Source organism: Hippopotamus amphibius, chromosome 2 (genome assembly GCF_030028045.1).
Source record: "Hippopotamus amphibius kiboko isolate mHipAmp2 chromosome 2, mHipAmp2.hap2, whole genome shotgun sequence".
In the NCBI taxonomy this organism is placed as follows: domain Eukaryota; kingdom Metazoa; phylum Chordata; class Mammalia; order Artiodactyla; family Hippopotamidae; genus Hippopotamus; species Hippopotamus amphibius.
Genome location: NC_080187.1, coordinates 182298472 through 182319915, shown reverse-complemented (window position 1 = coordinate 182319915; position 21444 = coordinate 182298472). Strand labels below are relative to the sequence as shown.

General features: G+C 38.4%; 2 protein-coding genes across 21 annotated transcripts in view; one reads left to right on the top strand and one right to left on the bottom strand.

Annotated features, from left to right (window-relative positions):
• The window catches only part of RASGRP1 (RAS guanyl releasing protein 1), a 289246-nt gene extending 269926 nt beyond the window's left edge, over positions 1–19320 (top strand). For 19 of the 20 annotated variants that reach the window (XM_057721599.1, XM_057721614.1, XM_057721615.1 and 16 more), the window contains 7 exons: positions 2854–2958; positions 3792–3901; positions 4663–4807; positions 5538–5574; positions 6327–6479; positions 7336–7724; positions 14122–16724. In XM_057721599.1, coding sequence (XP_057577582.1) covers positions 2854–2958; positions 3792–3901; positions 4663–4807; positions 5538–5574; positions 6327–6479; positions 7336–7724; positions 14122–14256 — 1074 coding nt within the window. In that variant the 3' untranslated portion in view covers positions 14257–16724. Of the gene's footprint in view, positions 1–2853; positions 2959–3791; positions 3902–4662; positions 4808–5537; positions 5575–6326; positions 6480–7335; positions 7725–14121; positions 16725–17540; positions 17672–18449 lie in introns of those variants that run through there. The other variant, XR_009051310.1, reaches the window with a different exon arrangement.
• FAM98B (family with sequence similarity 98 member B) overlaps positions 19301–21444 on the bottom strand; it is a 34831-nt gene continuing 32687 nt past the window's right edge. The window contains exon 8 of the mRNA XM_057721618.1: positions 19301–20944. Coding sequence (XP_057577601.1) covers positions 20567–20944 — 378 coding nt within the window. The 3' untranslated portion in view covers positions 19301–20566. The remainder of the gene's footprint in view (positions 20945–21444) is intronic.

Here is a 21444-nt window from a genome sequence, read left to right as displayed (position 1 = left end):
AGTGGGACTGCTGAATCATATGGTAGCTCTGTTTTTGTTTTTATAAGGAATTTCCATACTGTTCTCCATAGTAGTTATACCAGTTTACATTCCCACCAACAGTGTAGGAGGGTTTCCTTTTCTCTGCACCCTCTCCAGTATTTATTGTTTGTAGACTTTTTGATGGTGGCCATTCTGACCGGTGTGAGGCAACACCTCATTGTAGTTTTGATTTACATTTCTCTGATAATTAGTGATGAGCATCTTTTCATGTGCCTTTGGGCCATCTGTATGTCTTCTTTGAAGAAATGTCTATTTAGATCTTCTCATTTTTTGTTTGGGTTTGTTTCTTTGTTTGTTTTCATAAAGAGCTGCATGAGTTGTGTATTTTGGAGATTAACCCCTTGTCAGTCACTTCATTTGCAAATATTTTCTCCCATTCTGTGGGTTGTCTTTTAATTTTTTTTTTATTATGGTTTCATTTGCTTCATTTTATGGTTTCATTTCATTTTCAAAAGCTTTTAAGTTTAATTAGGTCCCATTTGTTTATTTTTACTTTCATTACTCTAGGGGGTAGATCAAAAGAGATTTTGCTGCAATTTATGTCAAAGAGTGCTCTATGTTTTCTTCTAAGAGTTTTATAGTGTCTGGACTTACATTTAGGACTTTGAACCATTTTGAGTTAATTTTTGTGTATGGTGTTAGAGTGTTCTAATTTCATTCTCTTACATGTAGCTGTGCAGTTTTTCCCAGCACCACTTATTGAAGAGACTGTCTTTTCTCCATTGTATATTCTTGCCTCCTTTGTCATAGATTAGTTGACCACAGGGGGTTTATTTCTGGGCTTTTTATCCTGTTCCACTGATCTGTATTTCTTTTTGTGCCAGTACCATGCTGTTTTGGTTACTGTAGCTTTGTAGTATAGTCTGCCAGGAATCCTGATTCCTCCAGCTCTGTTTTTCTTTCTCAGGATTGCTTTGGCTCTTTGGGGTCTTTTGTGTTTCCATACAAATTGTAAAATGTTTTGTTCTAGTTCTGTGAAAAATACCATTGGTAATTTGATAGGGATTGTATTGAATCTGTACATTGCCTTGGGTATCATAGTCATTTTGACAATATTGATTCTTCCAATCCAAGAACATGGTATATCTTTCCATCTATTTGTGTAATCTTCAATTTTTTTCATCAGTGTCTTATAGTTTTCTGAGTACAGGTCTTTTGTCTCCTTAGGAAGGTTTATTCCTAGGTATTTTATTTTTTTGATGTGATGGTAAATGGGATTGTTCCTTTATTTCTCTTTGTGATCTTTTGTTGTTAGTGTGTAGGACCACAAGAAATTTCTGTATTAATTTTGTATCCTGCAACTTTACCGAATTCACTGATGAGGTCTAGTAGTTTTCTGGTAGAATCTTTAGGATGTTCTATGTATGGCATCATGTCATCTGCAAACAGTAATAGTTTTACTTCTTTTCCAATTTGTATTTATTTCTTTTTCTACTCTGATTGCTGGGGCTAGGACTTGCAAAACAATGTTGAATAAAAGTGGCGACAGTGGACATCCTTGTCTTGTTTCTGATATTAGAGGAAATGCTTTCAGCTTTTCACCATTGAGAATGATGTTAGCTGTGGGTTTGTCATATGTGGCATTTATTACGTTGAAGTATGTTCCCTCTATGCCTGCTTTCTGGAGAGTTTTTATCATAAATGGGTGTTGGATTTTGTCAAAAGCTTTTTTTGCATCTATTGAAATGATCATATGATTTTTATTCTTCAGTTTGTTAATGTGTATCACCCTGATTTGCAGATATTGAAGAATCCTTGCATCCCTGGGATAAATCCTACTTGATCCTGATGTATGATCCTTTTAATGTACTGTTGGATTTGTTTTGCTGGTATTCTGTTGAGTATTTTTGCATCTATGTTCATCAGTGATATTGGCCTGTAATTTTCTGTTTTTTTTTGGTATCTTTGTCTGATTTTGGTATCAGGGTGATGGTGGCCTCATGAGTGTTCCTTCCCCTGAAATATTTTGGAAGAGTTTCAGAAGGATAGGTTTTAACTCTTCTCTAAATGTTTGCTAGAATTCACCTGTGAAGCCATCTGGTCCTGGACTTTTGTTTGTTTTAAGTTTTTAAATCACTGTTTCAGTTTCAGTACTTGTGATTGTTGGTCTGTTTACACTTCTTTCTTCCTGGTTCAGTCTTGGAAGATTGTATCTTTCTAAGAATTTGTCCATTTCTTCTAGGTTTTCCATTTTTTGGCATATAGTTTGTAGTAGTAGTAGTCTCTTTGTATTCTGTGGTGTCATTTGTAACTTCTTTTTCGTTTCTAATTTTATTGATTTGAGCCCTCTCCCTTTTTTTCTTGGTGAGCTGGCTAAAGGTTTATTAATTTTGTTTATCTTTTCAAAGAACCAGCTTTTAGTTTCATTGATCTTTGCAATTGTTTCCTTTGTCTCTATTTCATTCATTTCTGCTCTGATCTTTGAGTTCTTCCCTTCTACTAACTTTGGGTTTTGTTTTTCTTTCTCTAGTTGCCTTAGAGGAAATTTAAATGATCTACTTTACTCTTTGTCAGTAGATTCAACAAAAGGTTTAATGCAGAGGGAAGCGAAACTCAAGGCATATTGAGAATTTTAAATTATCTTGGTTGGAGATAACGTATGTGAGGAGCTCTTTGTGAACTCTAAAGCACAATATTTGAGCCAGGGTTACAGTTCTAGATTTCAATTACATGTGAGCCCTCTGCTCCTTGCCCCTGTACATAGTTGAGGGTGGTCCGCAAATACAGCTACCAGGTAATGGGACAGGAAAGAGCTGTAGGTTATAGCATTACATTATAGTCATGGGGATTTCTCTAAATATTTCATTTCAGCCACTGACACCTTCAAAGCCACCAGTAGTAGTGGACTGGGCCTCTGGAGTATCTCCCAAACCTGATCCAAAGACCATAAGCAAACACGTCCAGAGGATGGTGGATGTAAGTACAGCTGTGTATCCACAGATGAAAAGCAATGCAATGCCTGGCTTAGTTTTGTGTGTGGGGAGAGGGGAGCACAGTGGCAGAAACACAAAGGTAAGAAACTTGAGCACATTCCTGTGTGAGCACAGGGAACCAGTTACTTCTCATATTGTGGCTGCAGAACAATACACACTTTGGCCTCATATGGGGGAAGGTGTACCTCTTAAAGGCCTAGCAAGAGAGCACATATTTAAAGGTTGTCAGTTGATTTGGGTGCAGAGAGGGGTTAGAAAATCTTTGAGTATAAGTAAGGTTGATAAGGAGAATCTAAAACTGAAAAGTTTGGCACTGCTTGATTCAATTCACTGTGCTAAATGCTGAGGGGGGGGGGACATACATTTATATTTCTACACTTATCCTGTGGACCATTCCAGTGTAACAAGAAAAGTACAAGCCAGCAAGTGACGGAAAAATTAGTAGAGGATTAAGAGGGGGTAGGGAGCATTTCTGACTGGGCTGTTAGTAGAAACTACAGAGAAGCTGCAGTCTAAGCTGTGCAGTAAAGGAAGGGCAGAGTGGAGGGGGACCATCCCTCGGTGCAGCGAGCTAGGGGTACATGAGGGCATATTGACATGCTAATGGAATTGAAAGCACCTGGCCACCCTCCAGATGCTGGTACCTGCAGACACCTGGGATGTGACCCACTGAATCTCTGCAGCAGCATAAAGAGCAGGTTTCCTTGCTCCTCTCACTCAGACTAAGAGGCTTTTTTCAGGTGTTCTACCCCATTTGTCATTTGGCTATGATTGGTTTCTCTTTGGTAATCACCAAAGAAGCTCCTTTTTTCACAGTCTGTCTTCAAGAACTATGATCATGATCAAGATGGATACATTTCCCAGGAAGAATTTGAAAAGATTGCTGCAAGTTTTCCATTTTCCTTCTGTGTGATGGACAAAGACAGGTGAGGTTTGGGTATGGGAATATGTGGTTATGAGCCTGTTGGTGAGAATGCTTTATGGGTCTGTCACTGAAAGAATTTGTAAACTCAGATGTGTTGCTGCTGTGGTTGCTTAATGAATTTTGGCGCTAAGAGAGCCATCATCAAGCGAATGCCTGTCTGGCTTTGGTTTGGACTGCAATGGACCATGAAAAATGCATGCTTTTTTAAATGCCTCAGAATTGAAGATTCCATAATTCTGCCAGTTTAGGAATAGTCAACTGCAAGTAACAAAAAGTTTATAGTCTTCCTACTTGCTTTCTCCTTACAGATTATGAGAAACAACTAATATTTATTAATGCTTTGCATACTTACTTTTATCAAGGTTACATAAGTTCTGTGTTGGTTCTCTGTGTGAAACCAAATGTTTGGTTGGTGGGTACCAGTCATGTAGTATGTGCTGTCTAAAATCAAAAACCGCAGCATAAGGTATTTCTCTCCCTATGCCCACATTTCCATCACTTCTTTTTCAAGTCTTGTGGATAGTGGTTAAATTCGTTAGCGAAGCCTGGTTTAGCCAAAGAGTAACTCTGGAAATGAGTAATGCCATTTCAGCTACTTATTACATGCTATCCAGGCATCCTCATTAAGAGGAGGGCTCACAGAAGTAACTGTCAGGTAATACATACTGTACTACCCCTCAAGGATATAAAGAAAGTTTCTAAGGCTAGAATCAGCCTTGCAAACCAGCCCTGCTCACATCCCTGTCTCTCATTTGTGGGCAGGGAAGGCCTCATCAGCAGAGATGAGATCACGGCTTACTTCATGAGAGCCAGCTCAATCTACTCCAAGCTGGGCCTCGGCTTTCCTCACAACTTTCAAGAGACCACCTACCTGAAGCCCACTTTCTGTGACAACTGTGCTGGATTTGTGAGTTGTTCTTAGAGTGCTTTGGGGTTGAACTTGGGGAGGGTTCGAGACAGTTTCAGTGATAAAGCCAGGCACAGACCTCACGCGCTTTTATCAACTCATCCCAGCCTAGAGCCTAAGCAGACACAATTAACCTCATCCTCAAATGCGTGGTTTTACTTGCATTCATCTTTTCACATTTCTTCCTGATTTATTTTTTCCTCTGGTAGGTGGGTCCTGGGATAAATAGTAAGGAAATGCTGAATTTGGAATATACTTCTTAAGTATCATATCCATATGCTGTTTCAGATGTTAGGAAAAAGAAATGACATCCTCACCCCTCCCCCTTCAAAAGGAACTGCCTTAAAGAAGTCACCTGGGCTCTGTCCCTCCTCTGTCCCACCCCTGACCAACAGTTTTCTCCTAAACTCAGTCCCTGACTCCAGGATTCTATATACTTTAGTTTGGAGTCTCAAGAAGCTTATTTGTCTTGTGATCCATATGTTTGAGGCCTGGGTCATAAATCCACTGTAGTAAGTTTCTTGAGGACATTTAGCTCTGATCAGCACAAATTTTTCCTCTTTTTAGTTTAAGACCAGGAGGGATAAGACATATGAGAGATAAATGAGGTTTCTCTCCCACTTGAGGTAGAGTAGAATGCAGGAAAATAAAGAATGGATGTCAGTGTCTAGCCTCATACCAGGTAGATGGACATGTGGTGCATTCTAACTGTGTCATCTTTGTCTCACAGCTCTGGGGAGTGATCAAACAAGGGTATCGCTGTAAAGGTAAGGCTCAGCCTTGTCCAGTGTTGTTTTCCCTGGTCTGAGGAGCTCTCATGTAAAGCATGCTTTACCCATAGTAGTTGTCCATTCAGTCCACAGCTTTTCAGCATAGCTCACAGCCTCATCCCCAAACGGGCTTCCCTAGAGTACCCCCTGAGAGTGACTGCCACCACAAAGAAGAGAGGAATCCCTGCGTGACTAGTTATGCACCTTCTGTTACAAGATCCTCTCTTTGCCTTGGTTGCCCTGGAAATAAGGATGACTGGTAGATTATGCTTTCATGTGGTCATGAGTCCCCAAAGACAGGCACAGAATCACTTTTGAAACTGAAGTGATTACCAACGGCCCTTGTCAGCTTTCCTTTTATCAGTAGATACCACAGGATAGAATTGTCTTTCCTTGTGACTAGAAAAGTTCAGGAGGAAAGACCTTTTATTGCAAGGAAGAAAGAATAAAACCTAACAGCTGGGAGCCTCCAGGGGGTCTCCTTAGAGTAGGCAGTATGTGCAGGATGACAAAGAAAGACACCACTTCTTCTGTCCAAGCAGGATGCCACTTCTGATGCTGAGACTCATGATAAGGGCTGTGACAAAATTGTGAGATCCAGGGCTAAACCAGTGAGAAGAATGCTAAGTTAGGTGTCCTAGCTCCAAAAGATAGGACAGGCATGTGTGACAAGAGCACTGCATGGATGTGGTTTTGAGACCCTGGTGGAGAAAGTGAAAGACTTCCTGACCAGGGTGTCTTGTCCACAGACTGTGGGATGAACTGCCACAAACAATGCAAAGACCTGGTTGTGTTCGAGTGCAAGAAGCGAGCCAAGAACTCAGCAGTTCCCACAGAGAACAGCACTTCTGTGGGGCCAACGTCCAGCCTTTGCTCTTTGGGAGCCAAAGATCTGCTCCATGGTAAGCAGGCACTGGGAACATTCATCTTGGAAAGTGAAGTGAGAACAGTTTTCGGGAAGGAAAGATTACCTTTATCTTTCCCACTCGTAACAGAAACTACCAAAAATACCCTTGTGGGAGACATGCCTGTGTAGTATGCACCCTGTATTTTAAAAGTTCCATGTCACCTGTGGGCACCACAATTCTGTCATACAAAATGCAGACTGTCTTGGGAGAAAGGCGGCGGAGAATAGCATGAAGGTCTGGGGCCTCAGAGTTAAGCCTGGAAAGGGGCTGCACCTAGAGGTTTCTCTTCCCGGTCCCCAAAGCTCCGTCCAGTAGTGGAGGACTTCCGATGCTTTCCTAGAACTGCCGGGAAGTAGACTGATGGGTAGGTTAAACATAGATGTATCGTGGGCAACAAATGAAAATTGCTATGTAAGTGTTATAAGGCAAAGTCTGCTTATAATGAAAATACTGGGTACCACTGTTATCTATTAAATGATAAATATAAACCCTTCTATTATTTAGGTCAAATTCCTAGACATACAGAAAAAAGCTTGGGACAGAATCTTATGCACTCTACCTTTCTGGGAGCAAAAGAAATCAAGCAAATAGAAAAGAGCAACAGAAAAGGAGCCTTTAAGGATGGCCTTTCCTCAGGGTAGATGCAGCCTGACACCAGTGGCCATAGCTTGTCCAGCAAGGCCCCTGGATTTCAACCCCCTCATCCCCTAAATTGACTGCCTGGAAATGAGTCCACTTTGGGCCTATGGAACTCCTGTAACCAGAAAGGTCTCATTTGAAAGTAACATGTCAACCTTGAGTCTCTGCTTTTCTGAGCTAAAGTACTAACATGGCATGTGTCTTCCTACAGCACCTGAGGAAGGACCTTTCCCATTCCCTAATGGGGAGGCTGCGGTGGAACACAGTGAGGAGAGTAAGGATCGGACCATCATGCTCATGGGAGTGTCCTCACAGAAGATTTCTGTTCGGCTGAAAAGGACTGTCGCCCACAAGGCCACCCAGACTGAAACACTGTCTTGGCTTGGCAGCGAGGGCCCTCCCGGTCACTTTGTGCTGTCTTCCCCAAGGAAGGCAGCCCAGGATGCTCTGTATGTGCTTCCCAGCCCTACATCTCCGTGCCCCAGCCCAGTCTTGGTCAGAAAGCGGGCTTTCGTCAAGTGGGAGAACAAAGAATCCCTCATAAAATCAAAGGAGGAGCTCCGTCACCTCAGACTCCCAACCTACCAAGAGCTGGAACAGGTACCTTCCTTTTCCTTTTTTTTCCAGACTTGGAGAAAAGTGGGGCTAAAACAGGGAAGAACATGTAAACTGAAGATTCAGACCAGGCTGATTACTAGAAAGATAAAGGGGGAAAAAAGGAAACAAAAGGATTCTGCTTTGTCTCAAAGAAACCAGTGGGGGCCCTGGTTCACATTACATAACTAGGACAGGATAGACAGGGCTCCTATTGCCACAAAGGTACAGAGTGTTGGTACCAGGACCCAAAGCTTTGTTCACAGTAGCTCCTTAAGAAAAACCAGTTTCTGTTGATGATCAGCTTTACTGTGCTGACACCACACCCTTTTTCTAGACTTAACTTAAAAGCAAGTTGCCTAAATCCTCCCTCCCTGAAGGTCTTTGTTAAACTATTCATCAAGGTTATGTTTGGGGGCCTTCATGGTTGCCTGGGCATCTTCCTAAAAGAAGGGAGGTGATCATTATGCTATCAAAAAAAAAAGGAAGAGAGCATTTAGCTCACTGCATGAAAAGCCTCCTTAATATAAAATGAGGGAACTCTTTCCTAAAACATCAGATGTGCTGAGAGATATATATATATATATACATAATTAGAACAGCTAAGTCAACAGTAGCTGGCAAATGCACCATTGATACACAGCAATATAATCTATTAAATGATAACAACTGTAGTACCAGGAATTGCTTTTTTTTCTGTTAGGCTCACAATGTCCTAATTGTAAGATACCTAATGGACGCATTAGAAAAGACAAAATAAGGTTTCCCAAGAAAAGAAGAACAGGAGTTTGGGAATATGATGCCAAGTTTGAGAGAAAGAGGATAATAAGGTTAAAAAAGGAAATTAGGAGCTGGGACAACTGGAGACAACAGGCAGTTGTCCAAATACTCGATTCCGCAGGGTCAGCACTCGGGTACTTTTTGTTCAGAGTGAGAGCTGGTTTAGCTAGACCTCTTGTCATGGGACAGTAGTTTCTTAGTAATTTTAGGGAAGCAAGGATACATTAGATCCAACATCACCATTCACTTTATTAAAGGTGAAGAATGCCAGTTTGCCTTTTTCCCCTAAAACATCAACTTTGGAGGCCTATCAGTACAAACACAAAACCAACATCCAAATGACTAGAATTCCTTTCATAATTCTATACACCACTTAGTAAAACTGCCCAAGAGGGTCTCAGAATTCCCTACGTGTTGCACCTTCCCTGTCAGACCCCCAGGAACTGAACTGACGAAACAAGTTAGATAACTCTTAGTTTGGTGCCTAGAACAAAGAACACAGCATTAGGAGGAATACTTGAGAAAAGAACAGATTTTCTGGATGAAAAGTACTCTCTTACTCAGAATATTTTAAGACATTCGTTAAGCATCAAGTCAATCGGGAGGTGGCAAAATGTGGGTTACACAAAGCCCTCCCTCTTCAGGGGTCTAAATGGCCAGAATCAACTTTAAGAACAATGAAAGAAAAGTGAACTTGATAGAGTAGAAAGAACTTCAGTCTTAGGGACAAAGATCCATGTTTTTAGTTCTGGATATTTCTTACTCCTGCTGTTAAACTCTGTGACCTGCTTGGTCCTCTGTTAAATACAGAGAGCCAGGTGTCCATGTTCTCTACAGCTTGCTTCAGATCCTGACATTTCACATGCCCATGAAAAGGCGCAATGTAGCTGGCAACAGTGACTTCTTGTTGCAAGAAGGGGGTGATGGAAAGATTTCAGATGAGTAAGTTAGGTCCAGAATTAATTCCTACCCAGTAATACCAGAGTTGGTAAACCCTCTTTACTTTTATCCTTGTCATTGGGACCTAAGGACCAGAATTCACTATGCATGTTTTAAAGTATTAAAAATAATATGTAATATTACACATTATTTTAAGTATATATATACCTCTAAACCAGCACAAGACAAAAGAAAATGCACAGCCTCTTAGGTTCAAATCCCCAGTATGATACTACATCCACCTCTATTACCATGTAACCCAGTACCTGGCACATAGCAAATGCTCAATATCACATAGTAGCTAATAGATAATAGCTATCTAGGTAATTTACACTGAGAAACAACTCATGTATCCCAAATTACCCCCATATTTTGGCAGGTAATCAGAATGGTATAAGAAAGAACACAAGATTCAAAGTCTTGAAGACCAGGGACATTAGCGTCATGGTGGCATGTGTCGCTTCCTTTTTTCTCTCCCCTTTTATTTACAACTAAATTGGTCATTTGTAAACAAACAGAAGTGACTCTGCACTTTACACCAGAACACCCAGTAGATTTCTACCCACCTGTGCTTCAGAAAATAGGTGCACAGGACCTCAGACAGGGCTGTGAAGCCAAGGGAGCTGGGGAGCCCATGCCATGTCTACTTGCTGTTATTGGGAGAAAAAAGATCAGACTGGAAATAAAGAGACCAGAAAAACAAAAACAAAAACAGAAAGGACTGATAGTTGTGAATAATCACGTAACCATAACTGTTTACCCTTAAAACAGCCAGTTGTGCCACTGTGAACCAAAGCTCCATGCACACTGACAAAAGATAAACAAAACTGAGAAACCTTTATTCACACTAAGAAAAAAGTGAGAGAAGGCTCAAACATGTAAAATAAAAATACAAAAGGAGACACTGCAACTGTTACTACACAAATACATAGGACCATAAGAGACTTACGAATAATTATAAGCTAACAAATTAGATAACCTAGAAGAAATGAATAAATTTTTATAAATATACAACCTACCAAGACTAAATCAAGAAAAAAAAATAGAAAACCTGAACAGACCAATAACAAGCAAAGGCATTGAATCAGTAATCAAATTCCTCCCAACACAGAAAACCCCAGGATCAGACAGCTTCACTGGCAAATTCTACCAGCCTAAGAACACCAGTAACATCAGTCCTTCTTAAAATCTTCCAAAAAATAGAGGGAATACTTCCAAACTCGTTTTGCCAGAGCAGTTTTACCCTGATACCAAAGCCAGATAAGGACATTATAAGAAAAGCAAACTATAGACCAATATCACTGATGACTATACATGCACAAATTCTCAACAGAGTATTAGCAAACTGAATTCAAGAATACATCAAAGATTTTATACACCATGAAAAGTGGGGTTTATCCCTACTTTTCAACATATGCAAAGTTCAACATATGCAAATCAATAAATGTAATACATCACATTAGTAAAATGAAAGATAAAAATCATGTCATCTCAACAGATGCAGAAAAACATTTGACAAAATACAACATCCTTTCACGATAAAAACCCTGCTCAGACTGGATAAAAGGAATAGACCTCAACATAATAAGGACCACATATGACAAACCCACAGCTAACATTATACTCAATACAGAAAATTTCAAAACTTTTCCACCAAGATCAAGAACAAGACAAGGATGCTCACTCTCACCACTTCTTCAATCTAGTACTCAAAGTCTTTAGCTGTAGTGATTAGACAATAAAAAGCATCCAAATCAGGAAAGATGATGAGTCCATATATAGAAAAACCCAAAGATTAAACAAAAAGAAACCGTTGAAACAAACATTTTCAGTTAAACTTCAGGATACAAAATCAACGTGCACAAATCAGTTGCGTTTCTATACACTGAGGATAAAACACCTGAAAAATAAAACTTTCCCATTCACAATAGCATCAAAAATGATAAAATACTTGGGAATAAATTTAATCAAGGAAATAAAAGATATGTACAATGAAAGCTGCAGGACTTTGCAGAAAGAAATTAAAGACAAATGGATCAGAAGAATTAAGATTGTTAAAATGTCTGGCAGAAGACCTAAATTCTTTCCTTCCAAAGAAGACGTACGGATGGCCAACAGGCACATGAAAAGATGTTCACCATCACTAATCATTAGAGAAATGCAAATCAAAACTACAATGAGGTACCACCTCACACTGGTCACAATGGCCATCATTTAAAAGTCTACAAATAACAAATCCTGGAGAGGGTGTGGAGAGAAGGGAACCCTCCTACACTGTCAGTGGGAATGTACATTGGTGCAGCCACTATGGAAAACAGTATGGAGATTCCTTAAAAAACTAAAGATGGAGCTACCGTGTGATCCAGCAATTCCATTCCTGGACATATATCTGGACAAAACTATAATTTGAAAAGATACATGCACCCCTATGTTCACAGCAGCACTATTTACAATAGCTAATACAATAGCTAAGACATGGAAACAACCTAAATGTCCACTGACAGATGAGTGGATAAAGATGTGGTAGGTATGTGCTGTGTATACCTATGTACAATGCAATACTACTCAGCCATTAAAAAGAATGAAATACGCCATTGCAGCAACATGGATAGACCCAGAGATTATCATACTAAGTGAAGTCAGTCAGAAATGCAAATACCATATGATATCATTTATATGTGGAATTTAAAATATGACCTAAATGAACTTATCCATGAAACAGACTCAGAGACATAGAGAACAGACTTGTGGTTGCCAAGGGGGAGAGGGGTGGGCAGGTGGTGGGTTGGGAGTTTGTGATTAGCAGATACAGACTATTACATATAGAATGAATAAACAACAAGGTGCTACTGTATAGCAGAGAGAACTATATTCAGTATCCTGTAATAAACCATAATGGAAAAGAATATGAAAAAGAATATATGTGCATAACTGAATCACTTTGCTGTACAGCAGAAACTAACACAATGTTGTAAATCAACTATATACTTCAATGTTTTTTAAAAAAGACTTAAAATGTCCATACTACCCAAAGCAATCTATAGCTTCAGTGCAATCCCCATCAAAATACCAATGGAATTCTTTATAGAAATAGAAAAAAAAATCATAAAATTTATATGGAACCACAAAAAACCCTGAATAACCAAGCTAATCCTGATGAAAGAGCACAAAGCTGGAGGTACCACACTGCCTAATTTCAAATTATATTACAAACCTACAGTAATAAAAACAGTATGGTACTGGCACATAGACCAGTGGAACAGAAAAGAGCCCAGGATTAAACCCCTGCATACACAGTCAACTAATATTGAACAAGGGAGCCCAGAGCACCCAAGACAGAAAGGATAGTCTCTTCACAAATGGTGTTGGGAAAACTGGATAACCACATGCAGAGCAATGAAATTTGACCCCCATCTGACACCACTCATAAAAATTAACTCAAAATGGATCACAGAAGTAGACATGAGACCTGATACTATGAAACTTCTAGAAGAAAATGAAGGGAAGAAGCTCCTTGTCATTGGTCTTTGGCAACGAATTTTTGGATATGACACCAAAAGCAAAAATCAACAAATGGGACTACATTAACTAAAAACCTTTTGCATAGCAAGGAAACCATCAACAAAATGAAAAGACAACCTACTGAATGGGAGAAGACATTGGGAGAAGACATTTTCAAATGATATACCCAATAAGGAGTTCTTTAAAATACATAAAGAACTCCTACAACTCAACGACAACAAAATCTGATTGAAAAACAGAATAAATAGACTTTTTTTTTTCCAAAGAAAACATACACATAGCCAACAGGTACATGAAAAGATGCTCAACATCACTAATCATCAGAGAAGTGCAAATCAAACCACAATGAGATATCATCCCACACCTGTTAGAATGGCTATCATCAAGAAGACAAGATAGCAAGTGCTGGTGAGGATGTACAGAAAAGGGAACCCTCGTGCACCACTGGTAGGAATGAAAACTGGTGCAGCCACTGTGGAAAACAGTGTGGAGATTTCTCAGCAGACTAAAAGAACTACCATATGATCCAGCAATTCTACTCCTGGGGTATATATCCAAAGAAAATAAAAACACTAATTCAAAAAGATACATGCACCTTGATGTTTCTTAGCATCACTGGAAGCAACCTAAGTGTCCATCAATAGCTGAATTGATAAAGTAGTAGTATGTGTGTATATACATATACATACATGCAATAGAATATTATTCAGCCATAAAAAATGAAATTCTGCCACTTGCAACATTGGAAATCAATAGCTGCCTCTATAATTAAATCACTGCCTACATAATTAAATCTCAGTTTAAGGGGGTGGGATAAAATTCCTACTTTTATCAAGAGTGTTAGTTTTCAATGATTTGGAGGAGAATCTATGTAATATATACGTAATATCTCGTGAACTATAATATCACATATTAGAATGGTTTATTCTGCCGGCTAGCCACCCATATCTTTGATAAGATAACAAAACTAACTGCTGTTTACAAATGCTCATTTGATATTTAACTTGTTATTTTTTATTCAGGGCAAAATAACTGCCTTGAAAACACTTTAATTCTCAGCTACAGTGAAAAGATGCCAATCAAGTATAATGCTCCCAATATTGTAACTGATTTGCCATTCATTGCTGCTTTATTAACATACCTCATTCTCTTTTTCTTTTAGGAAATAAACACACTGAAAGCAGATAACAATGCTCTAAAGATCCAACTGAAATATGCACAGAAGAAGATAGAAACCCTCCAGCTTGCAAGAAGCAACCATGTCTTGGCTCAGATGGAGCAGGGTGACTGTTCTTAGCCCAGAAACTCAAGCAGCACAAACTGTATAGTTTATCAGAGATCTCATTTCCTAAACCTCTTAACACAAAGACCTGGGGAACCTTAAATTGACTGGCTTAAAAAAGGTACTTTAAAGAAGGAAAGCTGGTTACTCTTTTTATACGTAAAAGATTCCTACTGTGCTACGGTATGGTTTTCTCTTCCAGTCAGTTGAATCAAAGGGAGGAAAGCTGAAGAATGCAAAATATTTGCCATTCATACCACAAACTTTTTTTTTTCCTGGGACTAATATCCAAAGCATGATACAAAACGTGACTATAGTTTTCTGACAAGGTAGCTTTCTATGTGGCCTGCCCGGCTGCTGCTTCCGTAGAACAAAAATACCTGGAAAATGAATTTGTTTCCTTCCCTGTTTTTTTCCTGAGGCATTTACTTTGTTCCATCCAGAGCTTGCTTATAATGGAAAAATACCTACATTCCAAAAGTAGAATCACTTCCTCTATATTTCAGCATTCTTTACGAATCTGGTTCCCACTTCACTACCTCAGATCTAATCAATTTGCCTTTTCCCCTTCTTCCTCACTACGTTCTTACACACATGAAGATATCTACCTAGAAGAGAATTTCTAGAGATGTAGCCACAAATTTTGGCGAGTGGGGAGCAGGAAGGGGCTATTAAGCAACATGACATCATCCAATTACAGGTCAACACATGGTTTTAGTCTCAGTCATAATAAAATAAGTAGCCAAGTTAAGTACCTGGAAACGTGGCTATTAGTACCTCACACGATGGCTGGCTAATTAACTAAAATAAACATAACACAAACATGATGTTTGTCCTTCATATTTACACTGGATAGAATTAAGAACTTATGGCTTTTTTAAAAAGCCTAATTCTCATGTGCCATCCTTATTTTTTTGAAGTAACTGTTTTTGAACTGAATTTGTGCTTGTACTGTCTTCACTATTAATACTATTTAGAAATAAGCTAATTGGACTAGAGGCTTCAATAATAGCTGACAGCATGTACATATGTACATATTATATATATACAACATCAGACATGCATGTGGCTTGGAATTCTGATTCCTCTTTCGCAAAATACATAAGTAAATTAAATGACTTTTGGTCATGTACAGAAAATCATGAAGTTCAGTTTGTTACAAGATAAAGAAATTACTCATAATGTAAATTGTATTGTTTGGCAAAGTCACAAGAATCCTGTGAGTTTTCTATTAGTGAAGGTTAATGATAAATGGACTCATTTAATTATCTGGGCAACTGTTCACAAACTTCTTTGTCAGACTATTTCTCTAAAAAAATTAATATGATCATTTTCTTTTGCGGGGGAGGGGACTTACCTTTCATGCTTGGAAAGCCTGATACCAAGCTGACTTAAAATTCAGACGCAAGTTGACCAACTGCCAAGCATATAACCTCAACAACCAAAGTTCCAAACCTAAAGCCAACAATACCAAGTCTTAATCAGAAACAAATTATATATACAGTATAGCTTCCTTGGAGGATTCAGACCATTTAAGAAGTTTCTTTGATGAAAGACCAGTTCCCACTTGCATACCACCTTGTACTAAGCTTTAGTGAAAAAACTAGTGACTAGCTTTAAGTTAGTGTTTTAAAGAATCACTTTATGTACAAATTTACCTTTTTCTAAATCCAAACTCAGAAATCCCCATGGCAGGGCTGCTTAGGTCCATCACTTGGTATATAATCCTATAAGAAGTACTTTGCTAGTTGCCTTGTAGAGAAAAAACATGAGTTTTATTCATCCTTAAAATTCATATTCTTTACCTATGCTTTTCCTCTGATATAAACCAAAGACGGTACAGCTCAATTTCTTTAAGAATAGTTATGTAACACAAATTTTTTTCATTCTTCTTACCCACCATCCAAAATACAGAGCCCAGGTTAGTTTCTATGTAATTTGTAATCTAGGAGTTCAAAAGGTCACAGTCTCCTTAATTAGTCAAATTAACATGGCTAGAAAGCCTCAAGCATTCCAGAATTATCACTGAAATGGATAGGAAGTGGTAGTTTCACCACAGGTCTTTACAGTCCAGCAAGGGCCAAAGAAGTATAGTGTATAAATTAATATTACTAGCTCTGAACTACATGGGATTAGCGGAACCTACAGAAAAAAATCTGGAACAAATTTTTTGTTTGTCAAGCCTAGGATACAAATTTGTGTGTCTTTTATCAACTTGAAATAAGTTTGGGCATACATTTATCTGCCAAAACAAGGACAAATCTTTTGTTAACAACAATGTCACTTCTTATTTTCTTTGGTAATTGATTTGTCATTTTACTGGCCATTTGTGAATTTCTGTTTAAAGATGTATAATGTAAAAGAACTGCAAGGTAAAAAACAAATGTACAGATTGTAAAGGTGATTTTTTTTGATATCTAATGTAAGTTTTCTTTGTGTAATATTTATATGATAAAAGACATTAGGATCCCTACAACATAGGTGTCCTGTGTTTCTTCTACTTCATGAACATGTAGAAACTTCACCTGAATTTTTACTATGATGGACAGCTGAGACCACTCCCTAATTCTATTAACCAAACTGAGTATTCCTCAAAGGAAAAGCAAAGCAACTAATTATTCAGTATACATTTTTCTACATCTTTCTGTAACATGAAGTAGTAACATACAGAAATATTCAACCTTTTCCCATCTTACTGCATAATGACTTACAGAGATCCCCAAATATTAAGTCTATAAATACTTAACACTGAAGGAGACAAATCTGAGGTTGTCACTTCTCTGTGGCTTTCATCTTTAATTACACAGTTCTATCTAAGAAAACTAGCAAGTAAAGAAGAGAAAGTTTGAAGCTGTGGGTAGTTCAATCTAGTGTACACATCACCCAAAGCAATTCATTTGTGCTCATGATTTAGAGTGATTAGAGATAGCCATGATTTTTCCTTAATCCCCAGCCAACTTTTAACCAGACCAATGAAGTGTGCGGGGGGTGGGGGGAGACAAATACCAGTTACTCAAATTCCATGATGGAATGCATTCTGGTACACTTGGATGTGGTATATTTATCATTTTGTCACACTGACAACTTGGCCCTACAGGAGAGATTAAAGTACTTCCCCTCCTCCACCCCCAATTCGCATTCCAAATAGTTCTACCCTGTGCCCCTTACAAGGTATAGATAGTATCACTGTTCAGAACATTCTCTGTCACAGATATTTTGGGAATTATCATACCTTCTTTTGACATATACAAAGGTAATTAAATGTTTTTTGGTATAAAAATATTTTTTTTTCTGTTTAGTGAAGCAAGATTTCCCTGATCTGCAGAACACAAGGCAACAGGTTGAAAGGAAATACCTCATCCTCATCCCTTCTTTTACTGAGAGCTTATGTGTAATGGTGTGGTAATTATGTATGGATGGACAAATCCAGGTAAGAGGTCAGTTACTTTAATCCAGAAATTCCCAATAAAAGATCACGTCTATAGGTGCTATTAGATACCACGAGATAGACCAAGGCAGGGAGAAGAAAAAAGGGGAGAGAAAATAAGGGAGTAGGAAAAAATAACATTAAGAACTAGGCAAAAAAGAATGATGATGAGTTGGCACAGAAAAAGGTGTCAGTTTTTAGAAAGAAATGAAGTGCCATTCATCATACTCTACATTTGTACTGCACTCAATTTATAAAGCATTTTCACATTATGGCCTTTCACATCAAGGCCCCAAATTGCCTACTGCTATTCTAGATATTGCTTAGCAAATTTTTCTGTGAGAGAAATTTTTACTGGAAGAAGATTATCATGAAAATCTTACCTCACAGGAAAGAATAAGATATTAGGGTCTAGACCACTCAGCTTTTCATTCAAGCGAAGTTTATAGGAATGTGTAAATAAGAGTGGTTCCAGCTCCAATACGATTCCAGGAGCAAGTGCTAAACTTGATAAGATTTACAGTGAGTAGCAGATAACCCAACAGCATTCCTATGAAGGTACAGAGAAATCTTACAGAAATTAATAAATGAATGTTTCTGCCATTATTTGCCATAAACCTTTAGTGATAAAAACTAAAAATAGATGTAAACCTGTCCTGTATCAGCAACTAAAGCTCCTGAAAAGAAATGAAGCAGAAATATATAGGTTTAACTAATAACTTTTTTGAAATATTTTACTCCAGTGGACTTTGCTTATATATTTTTAAAATTTATTTTTCAGAGTTCGTAGCTACTGATGAGTGTTTCCTTAAGTGTAAAGCCTTTTTCTTCAACTACCACAAGTGAAACTGTCTCCTCATTAAATATAAATTTTTTTAAAAATCTAGGTTTACAAATAACCAAAAAAATTTGTTTTCCTATCCTGAACAAACTTCTTTGAAGAGTTAGCTTGAAAAATACATGGCCAAGACTGCAGCATACACAATATTTAAAATTTTAACATTATTTTAGATTTCCCCACAGGGTTTACTGTAAAACAAAACAACAAGAACAACACTGCCAAATATCAAATACCATTTGTCCACAGGTACTTAGCTTTCTATCTGTTGAGTTGGTTAGACCACAGAAAGTTGCTATGCATAAGAGTTGACCAGTTCTTAAAAAAAAAAAAGTTGACCAGGAGCCTACAGATTTTAAAGTGAGATTGAGGGACTGCCCTGGTGGTCCAGTGGTTAAGAACCCACCTTCCAATGCAGGGGATGCGGGTTTGATCCCTGGTTGGGGAACTAGGATCCCACATGCCGCAGGGCAACTAAGCCCACACGCTGCAACGAAAGAGCCCGCATGATGCAGCCAAAAATTACTATCTAAAAAAGAAAGAAAGAAAGAAAGAAAGAAAAAAGAATCCACCTTGCAATGCAGGGGGAGCTGGTTTGATCCCTGGTCCGGGAACTAAGATCCCACATGCCTCAGGGCAACTGAGCTCAAGCACCGCAACTGCTGAGCCCACACACTCTGGAGTCCGTGCACCACAACTAGAGAGAAGCCTGTGCACTGCAATGAAGCAGCCGCGTGCCAGAACGAAAGATCCCAAGTGCCACAACTAAGACCCAACGCAGCCGAAAAATAAACACATATTAAAAAAAAAATAAAGTGGGATTGAAAAAATTTATGTGACTATATCTTTTTCTCTACACTAAGAGGAAAATGCATTACTTGCGCCACCTCTTAAATCATTCACAACAGGCCTCTATAAATTCTCAACATGTTGGACTTGTACTTAGGTCTTTATAAAACAACCAGAGAAGGCAAGAGTGCCACATTCCTCATTTGACAAATGAGGACAAATTAATCCTTGAGAGCTACGGTCATTTCAACCCACAGCACTCCTGAGCTAGTGCCATGATTCAAATTCACAACTCCTGATTCCCACACCTTTGATTGTTCCAACCACCAAACCACATTCATGCATTCCCTAACCCTGTGTTTCCCAAATCTAGCTGTGAATCAGAATTACCAAGGGATACCTTGGCCCTCCTTCTGATCTACTAAAACTGGATATAAGTGTCTTAATCCTGTGTAGCACAGTGCAGCTTGCCTTTTAATATTCAGATACCTAAAGTGATGGCACAAATGATGAAGAAACCAATTTACAGAAATATTTTCATACCATCATGTAAAATTAGTACATCTTTGTTCCTTTAGAGTAATTCTGACCTCAATCTTTAATTCTGCGGTCAAAATGATACAGATTGCAAATCCAGTTGAAAAAAAAAAAAACCAAATATGCATAGCGAAAAAATAGACATGGGCTTCAATTAATAGAATTTTAACAGAAACTTGGCCAGAGGAATTGCTCATATAAAAGAAAAAACAAGTCATGACAACTTCCTATTGAACACAACAATCAGTCTCTCTCCCTATTTTGTAAAGTAGAATTAACAAATACAAAACACAGCCAAAGGAATACAAATGAGGCAATAAGTCTATATTCCTTTCCACTACAAGTAGGGTCATTTATGGGTCTCAGACCTGAATAAAATACAGGTAACAATCTAAATTCAATCAAGACAATAAAATACTTTCTATTTTCCAAGTTTGGTGGTAATAATATATTTACACTTTTAAAAATAATTTTTGCTCATTTTTTGTTGTTTTTTAAAAAGACATAACATGCTCAAGAGTACACAGAATATGGAAAAAATCATCACTTTGTCTAAGAGATCAAATAGTAGTATAAAACAATGCTCTTTACATACTAAATCCAATTCAAGAACGATATCATCAGGGAATCTAACATGGTGTTTGCTTCGAAGATGACAATCAAGTAGTTATTCAGAACACTATGCCTAATGTGTCTATCAAGAAGTAAGCACTGCTATCTAAATTTTGTAGCTTTTAATATCTTCTATATCCACCACCACCTCCTCCATATGGATCTCCATAACCTCTTCCTCCATAGCCCCCTCTTCCTCCATAGCCCCCTCTTCCTCCATAATCTCCCCTCCCACCATAATCTCCTCTGCCTTGGAAACCTCCTCCTCTACCACCCCCTCCTCCACCTCCACTCCACCCTCCTCCCCCACCACCTCCCCAACCTCCTCCCCCTCCCCAACCACCTCTTCCACTCCCACCACCTCCTCTACCACCACCTCCACCACCCCAACCACCCCTTCCGCCGCCTTCTTGTCTCTTTTGCCAAGGGGGCATTTCAGGAGGTGGTGGTTCAATTTCATTCGGCCGTCCTCCCCTGTCAGGCACCCTTCCCATCAGCACCTGTGTAAAGAAATTTTTTTTTTTTCAGTTTACAATATTCAGTTTAAAATATTTTACAATGTTTAAAGTTCACATGAAGGATGCAAGCAATATTGAAATTATTGTTCTAATAAAGAAATAGAAGCCAAATATTTAAGGACAGGAAAGTATCAGACATGGCAGTATGAATTAATATTGAAAATATAAATGTGTGTGACAAATTCCTCACAATGTGCCATTATTTTTAAACAGTGTGGGGAAATAGTTCTGAAACTTAAGGACTTGTTTAAATTTGTTTAGCAAATATTATAGCAAATGTAGTACCCATCACAATAAAAATTTTTTTAATCAAAACATTTACAATATACATATATATGCTGTCTACAAGAGATCCACTTCAGACCTAGGGACACATACAGACTGAAAGTGAGCGGATGGAAAAAGATATTCCATGCAAATGGAAATCAAAAGAAAGCTGGAGTAGCAATACTCATATCAGGTAAAATAGACTTTAAAATAAA